The sequence below is a fragment of the Motacilla alba genome, chromosome 7 (assembly GCF_015832195.1).
Source record: "Motacilla alba alba isolate MOTALB_02 chromosome 7, Motacilla_alba_V1.0_pri, whole genome shotgun sequence".
NCBI lineage: Eukaryota > Metazoa > Chordata > Aves > Passeriformes > Motacillidae > Motacilla > Motacilla alba.
The window spans coordinates 21,280,047-21,291,258 of record NC_052022.1 but is presented as its reverse complement, the minus strand read 5'-3'; the positions used below and the strand labels follow the sequence as shown (position 1 = coordinate 21,291,258).

At 55.2% G+C, this 11,212-nt stretch overlaps 2 protein-coding genes across 2 annotated transcripts in view; one reads left to right on the top strand and one right to left on the bottom strand.

Moving 5' to 3' along the window:
* The first annotated feature begins 939 nt into the window (after positions 1–939).
* The window catches only part of OLA1 (Obg like ATPase 1), a 128,109-nt gene continuing 117,836 nt past the window's right edge, over positions 940–11,212 (top strand). Inside the window, exon 1 of the mRNA XM_038142019.1 lies at positions 940–1,076. The gene's annotated coding sequence lies outside the window, so the exon portion shown is untranslated. The remainder of the gene's footprint in view (positions 1,077–11,212) is intronic.
* On the bottom strand, positions 4,148–8,291 carry SP9 (Sp9 transcription factor). The gene is made up of 2 exons (XM_038142018.1): positions 8,088–8,291; positions 4,148–7,365 (listed from the first exon to the last, which is right to left on the bottom strand). Exons 1-2 carry the CDS (start codon positions 8,106–8,108, stop codon positions 6,010–6,012), a joined length of 1,377 nt encoding a protein of 458 aa, XP_037997946.1. The 5' UTR covers positions 8,109–8,291; the 3' UTR covers positions 4,148–6,009.

Below are 11,212 nucleotides of genomic sequence, written 5' to 3'. Positions count from 1 at the left end.
GCAACTGTCTTACCCTCCTCACTCACAGGACAAATGGGCCTATCTTTTATTACTAGTCCACTTCCACTTCACTCAGAAGATTTTCAGCACTGCACAGAGTATAATAATACATGGTGAAAGTGACCTGGCTTATCGTTTAAGTGCATGTGAAGAGTTTGAAAGGGTGAACCATTAAGAGATGTCACCTTTTCAATGTGTCTGCATTAGGTTGCTCTGGGCATTCTTGCTGAAGTAGCTGGGAGTTAAAGAGCCCCTGCAGTAGAGTCAGCCCCCCTATATTGATGTGTGGAAGCTCTGATTTTGAAAGAACAGGAGGAGACTACAAAAATGCCTGTTTTAGCAATCTAAACAAAAGCTCTGTGTAAGAGAGGACAGAGTAATGTGATAGGGGGAAAGGCACATTCTGGTATGAACATTTTTGTGTTAAATGCAGCAGGAAAGAGGAATAGCTGGAAGGTGCCTCTGTTTCAAAGAAGGGTCTCTCCAGTTGTTTAGTGTTTGGCTCAGGAATCCTGCCAGCTACAATGCAATTGACTACCACCTGAAGAAGAGTGGACAGCTTGATAACCACAACTCTTTTGTCAGCTCTGCACTTTACTCCTTTCTATGTAGTTAAACAGTGTATCCTGCCTTTTCGCATAGGAAGAGACTGGCAGAAAAGTCAAGATATTTTGGATGTATCTGTCTTAGACTACCAGGGGAAGGTTGGTGTGGCTGTGCAGGCAGTGTCTCACTCCCGGTACCTTCCCTAGGCCAGTTTGTGTCCCCTCATTGGTACGGAAACGGCCCTCGGGGGCCCAGAGGCCGGCTGCGGGAGGGTGGGACCGCCCTCGCCACAGGGGGCCCGGCGGGAGCGCTCAGGGATCGGGGGTGGGCCGGGCCGGGGCAGGCCCGGGGCGGTGTTTGCCCGCTGCCCTCACGGGCCCCGCCGGCACCGCCCGCGGCGCGGGGCGGCTGCGCGCGCCCGGCCCCGCCCCGGCCCGAGGGGCCATGGGGCGCCGCCGCCCCGGGCTGAGCGCGGCGCTCGGCAGAGCCGGCGGGGCCCGGCAGGAGGTGCTGTCGCTCCGCGGATGGAGGTAAGAGCAGCTCTAGCAATATCGTTATTCCCTTATTTATTTATTTATTTTCGTAAGAGCCGCGGAATAGGGTTAACCATCTGCCGGGCTGGGCGGCGGGGGCCGCGGCGCCGTGAGGTGGTTCTCTCAGCCTGGCGGGGAGGGCAGGACCCGTGGCAGGGACTCCCCGCCGTCCGAGCGGGGCCCGGCGGCTCTCCTGGGACGTGCGGGCGGCTCTACCGGGCGCTCTTCTGCGGCTTGGCCCGAGGGCTTGGGACTGCGTCGGGACGGGGCGAGCTGAGCTCCCGGCCCCGCCGGGCGGCTCTGTCGCGGGCCTGGCGGCGGGGAGCTTCGGGCGAGGGGTCCCGGGCCGCTTTTCGGGTGTGTCGCCCCACCGGACCCAGGGCATAGAATTAACGCCGAGCAATAAATTATTGTGTCAGCTCTGCACTTTGCTCCGAAAGTAAATAGACGGGTTACTCCCAGATGGGGCTCCTGCTCGGATCGGTACAATAAATATCCCTGAAGGAAGCTCTCTATTTATGTTGTCATTGATTAATTCTCGCTACCTCATTTGATTTCGATTTAGAACGATTTGATTCTAATTTAATTAGCATGTAATTTGGATGTACATAATTACTGTAATTATGACATTCAGGTGAGGCAGCTTTAGGCTGAAAGGCAATTTCAAATTTTCTAGCAGCCTACTTTGTGCCGGGGAGCGGACAGGGACCCCGCGCCCTGCCAGCCAGGTACCAATTAGCCCATCTCGGGAGCAGCGCTGCTGCTCGTTTGTGGAACAACAGCGGCGCCGAGGCGGCGGCGGCGGCAGAGCCGCGCCCGGGGCCCGCCGGCGGGTGTCCGCTGGGAGCCGCGCCCGGCCGCAGGTGCGGGGCCGCGCGGAGATTGCGGAGCGGTGACCGTCGAGGGCCCGGCCGCCCCTCCGACGGGCGGCCCGGGGAGCGGCGAGGCCGGGCCGGCTGCCCCGGGCTGGGTGTGCGCGCGGTCGCTGCGGGCCGGTCCCGCCCCGCCGTCTCCCATCGAAGTTCACGCTGGCCCGCCCGCTCCCGGGGGCCCTCCCCAGCCGCCGCTGCCCCCGCGCTCCTGCCGCCGGCTCCTCGCCGCCGCCCCCGCGGCCGCCCCGGCCGCGCCCCCAGCCCGCCGCGGGAGCGCCTCTAGGTGGCGCCCGGCAGCCGCCGCGCGGGGCAGCGCCGCGGGCGTCCCGGGGTGCGCGCTCGGTCTTGCTCCTGCTCTCCTTTTTGTAATGTGTGAAGGATGTTATTCCTTGAGGAAATTTGTAGCTAAATTATTCTCACTTAAAATAAACACTTAGCACAGCAATTACTCAAAGGGGCGGGCTGTCTCTTAGCTTCCCTTCATCTGCGTTTTGGAAGGGTGGGAGAGGATCCTGGCGAACAGATAATGGCTGCAAATAAATTACAGCTCCCGCAGATAAAGTTTCCATTTGAATTAAAAGACGCAATTAAGAAGCTGTCCAGGCACGAGATCGGGTGTTTATATATTATCTCATTAGAACAAAAACATTAATGTTACCTTTTAAGTGTAAAACGAGCCGTTGGGTCTGTAACTCGCCACGGGGGGTAAGGGACACGCTTCCTGCGAACGGGGGACCTAGCGATCGAATGTCATTTAGCAGATGATTTTTCCTGACATTTTACCTTCTCCCGTCTGTGGTGGTTCCCGTCGCTGGCTGGTTGTTTGTCGTGTTTTAACGGGCTCTCGGAGCAGGGTTGAAGTTCCTGTCCGCGAGGTGTGGAAATGGGCAGCAATAGCTGGACCGGGATTGTAAATGGGAGCTATGCTCAGCTCACGAGTAAGCCCGGGGCGAGCGGGGCCAAGGCGGCGGGGAGCCCAGGGCACCCTTCTTGTTCCCGGTGCTCTCCCGCCCTCGGGTTGGCGTCCTCTTACTAAAGAGGTGAACTACGGATTCAAAGACCGAAGTCAGATTTCTGTTTCGGGTTCTCACACCGTTTGTTCCTTAGGGTTTTTTTGGGGGGTTTTTTGGTTGGTTTTATTTTGGTGGGGTTTTTTTTTTTTTTTGTTTGTTTGGTTGGTTGGTTGGTTGGTTTTGGGTTGGGTTTTTTTTTGTTTTTTTTTTTTTTTTTTTTTTGGTTTGGGGTTTTTTTTTTTTTTTGTGTAGAAGTTCCCCAGACCATATAATTATCTCCAACATTTACGAATGAATGGTGTCATTTATTTTTTAAAAAGGTGACACGCTTTCTATTTTCTTGGTTAAACGAACCGGCTCTGCGGCCCAGAGCTGCTCCCTTCTCGTTTCTGGGGAGTCTGTAAGTGATGGACGTTTTCTGACCCGAAGGGGCAAAGGCAATGCAAAAAGGTCCTTGATCACTGAGCTGAGAATTGTAACCCCGGCCTGGCAGAAACTGGACCTGCATGGTGTCCTTTGATGTGTTTTATTATAAATCGAAAACAAAGCTGACTTCTGCCCAGCACCCCGCGCGGGTGCATTCCTGCGCAGCCCCCGGGCCGCCCGGCAGGGAGGAGAGCCGGGTCCCGCCGCCCGGCCCGCTCTGTGTGTCACCGCCGCCCGAGCGCGTCCCCCGCGCCCGCTCCCCTCCCCTGCCCGCCGGGAAACCTGCCGGCACCCGGCCGGGGCGGCAGGAAAAACACCTTGCCGGGATGCTTTTGGCCAGGAAAATTCCGGAGCGGCTCTCGGGGAAGGCGCCGTCGGCAGCTGAGATGCGAGGTGCCTCTCCCGGGAGGCTCCTGTGCCCCGGCCCGCGGAACGGCCCGCCGGGCTCCCGCCGCCGCCCCAGGGCACAGGCGGTGTCGGCGCTGCCCGGCCGCTTTTGTGCAACAGTGGCGCGGAGGAGGTGGGACGCGGTTATTAGTATTCACGGCAGATGTATTTTCTTTAACGCAACGTCTTTATTCCAGTTGGTGGCCGACAGCAGAATCCGTTTCTCGATGCTATTTGCATTCCCTGTTTTATGGAGGATTAAAATATTTGTATTCATCCAATCTGTACCGGCCAGAGTAAATTAACTTTTTTTTTCCTCACCCTCTTCTTCTTCTTCTAATTTTTTTTTTAATAACACAATTATCTCATTTAACAATTTGCCTTTAAAAAAATACTGTGGCTGTTAGGTTGGTGGTCAGGAGACAAAGGGAGTGAAAATAATTTTCATTTCAATAATTGCCTTCTGGTCAATTTAACTGTGCCTTATTTTGAAAGAGCCTGTCTAAATGAGATTCCTGTCCCAAATGTGTTCCCAGGCCTTAGCCCAGCCTTTAATTATTCCTGAGTTTTTTTTCTTCAGAATAAGACGCTGCACTGAGTAATCACAAAGAAGTCAGAGAGCATCCTTGAACCTTTTCAATAGCAAAGCCACTGATATTCAAATAACATGCAAGGACCATTTGACTGCATGGGGACATAAGCATTTCCAATTCACTATTTGCATAGATCAACTGTCTTTGAAAAGGAAAGGAGCAGTTGTCTTCCATAACATTAAAAAGCCTAGTTATCAAATCAAGTGCTTAGTTTGGGGCTTTTAAAACGTTTACATTTTATCTTAGGTTGCCCTTTACCGTTTGACATGCAAATTTGGTGCAGTTAATTTGGACAATTAAAAGGATCTTCAAGGGAGCTTTGTCACCGAGAATATTCGGAGTTTTCCCCGCGGACCAGCTGAGATAAAGTTGGCCAGAACAAATGATGTCTAGGAGATTAATTAGATATTTGATAAGACATGAATCCCTAATAAGGGAATACAAGGCACAGGGGGCTGCTGTGTGCTCTAAGTCAAAATTAATAACATTTAACAAGATTTTCATTTAGGCATGAAATGTCTTTTCCGGAGTATTGACTCTAGCGATTTATTCCCCCGAGATCACCTCCCAGCCTAGGCAGCCTTGTGGCGCTGAAGGCTTTTAAAATTAAATAAATAGTTCCTCAGCGCAGTTCGCCTTCACTCGATTTTGGGGACGGTTTCACCAAAGCCACTTAGGTCTCAGCATGGTTTCCGGCTGTAGCAGGGCTCGGACTCGGTTAAAATTTGTTGGTTTTTTGTTTTTGTTTGTTTTTTTTAAAGTAAATCAAAGCAAAGGCGGCTTGAAAAGAGCGAGCAGAGTGGTTCAGTGCGCCTGGCTCAGGGGCCGGTCCCATCCCCTCCCCGCTATATCATTTGCTGACTGTATTTTTAATCACAGTGACTGTAAGGACGATGGAAGGGGGTGCGAGGGCTCCTACTCAAAAAGTGACCCCTGCGAGGACTGGGCGGGGGGGAAGGAGGGGACACGAAGAAGAACAAACCCGTGAGTATATTGTTCAGAGTCCTTTAATAATACCAAAATGAAAATATGTCAAGATTTTTTTTCCATACAGATAAACGCATTTAATTTCTTTAAGAGACCTTAACTTACGTGTATTTGAGTGAAGTGTTAACTCAACATTTTAAATATCTTTTACATATATACTGACTTCCACAAAGTGCATCAGAAATTTATAATTAAAAAAAAATCAAAACCCCAAAACCTCCCTGAATTTCAGGAATTCACCAATTATAAAAAAAAAAATCCCCAACCCCCCTATCAGATCAACATTTACAAGAAAAATAAGGGAACACGATCTGGTTTTCTTTTTTTTTTTTTTTTTTTCCTGTTTTCTTCGGTTTTGAACCCTATTTATACAGATGTTTATGGGATACAGAGGGACCGTCTCAGAGTTGCAGCTGTATTTCTCACCTTAAGCCTCTCTTAGGATGCTTGCCTTCCAAGAGAAAGAGAAAAGGGAAACGGAAGAAAGTGTCACTCGGTACCTACTGGCCGGGCGGGACGGGGGCCGCGCCTCTCCGGCCCCGCCGTCCTGCGGCCCGCCCCCGCTGCGGCCCGGGCGCCGTCGGCGGCGGGGCGGCTCGCGTCCCTCCGGCCGGCGCGGGGCACAGTCCGAGCGGCTCCGGCGGCGCTGCCCCTAGGAGTCGCCGGGGCCCGCGGTAGGTTCCTTGCCCGGTCCGCGGGCGGCGGCGCCCACCCCCTCGTGCAGGATGAGGTCGGGGGACTCGGAGCGCGGCGTTTCCAGGTTGCTGGCGTCCGTGTCGCTGTCGCTGCCCTTTTTGCCCCCGCCGCCCCCGTTGTGCGTTTTGATGTGTTTGCTCAGGTGGTCGCTGCGCATGAAGCGCTTGTTGCAGACGGGACAGGCGAAGCGCTTCTCGCCCGTGTGAGTCCGCAGGTGCCGCTGCAGCTCGTCGGAGCGGGTGAAGCGCTTCCCGCAGAAGAGCCAGTTGCAGACGAAGGGCCGCTCGCCCGTGTGCCAGCGCAGGTGCGCCTTCAGGTGCGAGGTCTTGCCGTACACCTTGCCGCAGCCGGGGATGTGGCAGCTGTGCAGCCCCTTGCGCCGCAGGCTGGCCCCCGCCGGCCCCAGCCGCTCGGCCTCCTGGCAGTTGGGGCAGTCGCAGGTGGCGCGCCCCGAGTAGCGGCGGGCGGAGCGGGCCGAGCCGCCCCCGGCGGCGGCGGCGGCGGCGCCCGAGATCATGGCGCTGGCCGCCGCCACCGCCGCGCTGGAGTCCGTGTAGGAGGGCAGCACGGGCTTGAAGCCCTCCTGCGTGAGCAGGTGCTGGCTGGTGGAGAGCAGGTGCGAGGCGGCCGTGGAGCCCAGGCCGGTGGAGCTGAAGGCGGAGTGGGTGAGGGAGCTGAAGTCGGGGTTGTAGGTGCCCAGTTGGGAGTGCAACGAGGCCTGGGGGGCGCCCGAGTGCAGCGAGCTCTGCAGCCCCCCCGCCGGGTTCTGCACCTCGAGCCAGGAGCCGGGGTTGGTGTGCACGTCCCACCAGGAGGAGGCCGCTCCGTTGGCCACCTCGCCCGCCGAGAGCGTGGAGTGGAAGCCCGACTTGTACCAGGACTCGTAGGGGTGCGCCATGCCCACCCGCGGGTAGAGGCTCTCGGCCGCCGAGCTGTGCACTTTGGAGATGAAGGCCGACTGCCCGCCGGGCTCCTGCGGGGACACGCCCGCCGCCGCCGCCGAGTTGGAGAAGAGGCCGCCGTAGTCGCTGCTGAAGGCCGAGGAAGTGGGCGAGGTGGAAGCCAGGCAAAAGGCGCTGTTGGCGGTGCCCGTGCCGCTGGCCAGTCCGTTGGAACCCCTGCTCGTGGCCACCGTGAAGCCCGAGAGGCTGGAGCCCAGGTTGCAGCTGGAGGTGGAGCGTTTCCAGGGGTGGAAGCCCCCTTTGGCGAAGGCGCTAGACTCGGGCAGGGTGGTCAGGGGACTAGTGTTGCCGATCTTGTTGCAGGTGGCGGCCAGCATGGCCAGGGGAGTCGTTCCAAATCTCGGCTCTTCCTGCGGGAAGAGACAAAGCCGGCCCGTCAGCCTAACCCTTGCCACCTCGCCGGGCTCCCGCGGGGACGCGGCGGCGCGGGTAGAACCGCGGCGCAACGAGCGGTACCGCGGAAAAGTTTTCTCTTATTTTAGAGGAAGCCTCCAGCCCTGCCGCGCTGGGCACGACTCGTTTTCCGCCGGAGACCGGTCTCATCGCCCGAGAGATTTACATCGCAAGCGGGTCCCGACGGGGACAAGCGACACGCGTGTTCCGAGAGGGCTGCTCGAGCGTACCGCCGTTAAACCAAAAATCCCGTGGGAACGAAATGCGGCGTCTCCTCGAGCAACCGTACAGGAGCGACGGGGAAAAAAAAGAGATGGCAGCAAGGCGAGCAGTGCGCGGTGCCTTCCGACTGTCGCCTCGTGCAACGCCGGGCCGGCGAAAATCTTTGGAAATCGAGCGTAGTTCGAGTTAAAAAAACAAACAAAAAATTCCCAAACCAAATCAAGAACTAGACAAAAGAAAGCAGAAGCAGCACAGCTTCTCTCCGGCCCGGCGAGTTTTTCAGGCTAAACTCTTTGGGAACGACCCGATGGGCAGCCCGCAATGAAATCCCCCGAGGCGGGCCGGGATCACCTCCCATCTGCGGGTCCACGCGATTTCGGCAAGGGGCAGCCACAACGCGGCGGCAACGACAGTTTTTCCAGGGGGAAGCCGCGAGGAAGCGCGCGGTGCGACTTACCCCGAGGATAGACGTAGCCATAGCACGTCCGTGGGCTGGGCGGTGGGGCGGAGGGGACGGCGCTCGGTGAGCGCCCCGCGCTGCCCGGCGGCACTAAGGACACTCCGGCGCGGCGGGGCCAAACTCTGCCTAAGTGCGGGCAGCGCCCGCTTTGAAGTACCGCTGGCGGCGGCGCTCGCCCAATGAGGGCGCGGGCGGAGCGGCCCGGAGCGGCCCGGCAGCCAATCAGGCTGCGCGGAGGTGCCGGCGCCGGGGCGCGGGGCGCGTGCCAGTCAGCGCGCGGGGAGAAACTCCCCGCTCCGGCCCGCGGCGGCCGCGCCGCAATTACCGCCGCGCCCGCGCCCCGCGCCTCCCGCCGCGCCGCGGCCCTGCCCGCCGGGGGAGCGGGCGAGCCGCAGAGGGCAGGAGTCGAGAGCGAGGTCAGCGCCGGCGGAGGGCTGGTGTCGCGCCTGACGCCGCTCCGCCGTCTCCTGTAAACTGTGCAGGAGGTGTCCGATGCGCTGCTGCTGGTGTAGTCACCTGCGATCCTCGCGGCCCGTAAAACATACCTGCGTCGCTTTTATTCAACAGGCCCTTTGCCTCCTTTTCGAGCCATTTGGGAGCCGTCCGTGTCGGATACAAATAACCTGACGGCGCCTAATGACATTCTGTGAAAACACGTTAATTTTTTTGTTTGTTTTTTTACCAAATGCCAGAAGCGATTTCGCGCACAACGTATTTCTTACTTTCATTGCAAAAAGAACTGAGGAGGCTCTGTGGTTTTATAAAGTGCCAAAAATTCCAAAGACAGGGAACCGCCAGGCATCTCTTTGCTCTTGTACCGGGGCGGGAGAGGGGACGAGGGGCATTTGACATCCTGTCGCTTAAGATAGAGGACGTTATTTTACAGAGTAATCGCCAGCAAAACACTTTGAAAGTCAAATTCGCAGCCTGCAGCACGTTTTTTCAAGCCTCATGTACTCCCGTGGAAGCAGTGCTGCTAATGGCAGAAAGCTTGCTCCCTCCTAGCAGTGCTAGGGCGCTGCTGGAATAAGCCGCCCTAGCACTTGCCTGTGGCCTCTGCACTGTGCACACTCCACGCACCCAGTGAGCGACAGAGACTATACCTGCTCTCTGCATGTGCAAAATGTAAGTCCAAACCTCGGCTCCTCAATGTCTTGCAAGCTAGTCCCTTTGATTTGTAATTATTGGAGGCTTCTTAAGTAATTGGCTAGAACTTGCCCGTACTGTGCCCGCGGAAGATCAATAGGCATGCAACTTTTCATCATCGCGGTCGGCTCTGTGAGAATGGGAATAGGAGCTTTTCCCCTTCCTTTTTGCCGTTCCTAGTGCAGCTGAGTACAATTCTGAACTAGAAATATGATGAGTGCGTTTAGCAATGCCGGGCCCTTGCTCTGCATTTCAGTCAATATTTCCTTCTTGGTGCCGCCTCTGCCATCCAGTGTAAAACCTTCTAGCAGATGCAAAATAGGCATCGCTTAGGAGCAAGATGGAGAAACCGGGAATTTGAGATTACGAATTCGCTTTTCTTCACATATTTACATATATATGTGTGTGTGTGTGTGTGCTTAAATAAGGCGGGTATTGCGGTTTTTTCAACATTGTGTTATGCAATCTATAGGACGACTGCCATGGATTTCCCTGGAGATTATCTTTTATTTAAACGTTTAAGGCTATTTTCAAAGGGCTCTCGCCTTTTTGTCGCCGGGTTTTAAACAGAGTGGGGGCAGTAGGCGAAAAAAATTCTGTTCTGCGCTTAATTCTTTCCACATTGACTCGCAGCCGGCGCAGGGGTCCGGGTAGTGCATGGCAAACCCTTTCCTCGAAAGGTCTGCCCGGAGCAGATCCTGAGCGGCGGCTGTGCCCAGGGGGGCTGTAGCGCTCGGCGGGTGGAGGCGGCAGAAAGGCGGTGGCGGGGGGAGCGACATAACCCCCTCCGACGAGTCCGACAGGGGCACCCGGGAGCCGTCGCCCAACAGGTGACTCCTTCCTTCCCTCCTTCCTTCTTTCCTTCTTCTGTTCTCCGGGGGAAACCCGCTCCTTCCCTTCCCAGGAGCCTGCCATGGTGGTCGTCAAGTGGCAGCGCGGCGCTTCTGGCCAACCCCAGGGCGGCGGGGGGAGAGGGTCTTTCCTCTCATCCTGGGGAAAGTCATCAATAAAATACGGCTGGAAGGCAGATCGAGAGCGTGACGTTTAAAAATGTTGTCTCTACATCAGCGAGTAAAGGCATCCGCTGCCCGCTTGCGCTCCCACAGCAAAGTAGGGATTCTGCTGTGCCTGAAGACTGGCGGGCGGCTGTGCCTGCCGCACATCCATCTCCTCGCCCCTTTGTAGTCGGAAAAGTAACTATAACCCGCGGGAACGAGGCAGGCGGTGGAAAGGCTGAGCGAACGGCGGCGGAAGGGGGAACGCTGCTAAAATCTTTAGGGGGTCAAGTATTTTCTGACAGATTTTTTTCATACTCCAAAAATCGAGTTTTTAAACAAAGATCAATGTGTTATGCTAAAGTGTTGAGCTGACTGTTAAAACATTTGGGGGGATAATGACAATGTAACAAAGGCCTGGTTTGGAGTGAATCATCACCCTTTTAAAAGTTAAAGCAATTTTCAGGAGAATAGCTTTCAGCAAATGCTTTACATTATTCAAAACGGCCAAATAATGCTCTATTATAGAGCCTGAATGCTGCCAGTCAGCCCATAAGTGCAATTTGTGCAAAGGCTCGGTGCCTTATCTCCACTTCTTTATAAAGAGGTGAATATAAAACAATTTCTTCCAAACCCAGACAGAGAGCACGAAAATTGCTTCCCTTTCTGCAATCAGGGCAATTTAACTGGAGTGCAATTAGCACTATTAAATGTCGATTCTGCATAAACAAATCTGACTAAGAAGCGAAAGTGGGGTGAGAACCTCATATAAACTGAAACTGATTTTTAAAAATTATGTATCCGGGTCCTTTACAATTGATCCGTGACGTTTTCATCTCAGAATATATTTACATCATAAATACATTACAGTTAAATCAACGTAAATCTAAAAAAAAAAAAATCTCAATATGAATACTAATAAAGAATAGTCTAATTAAATGCAACAGTTCACTTTCTTTGAACAATATTGTTTCCCATCTT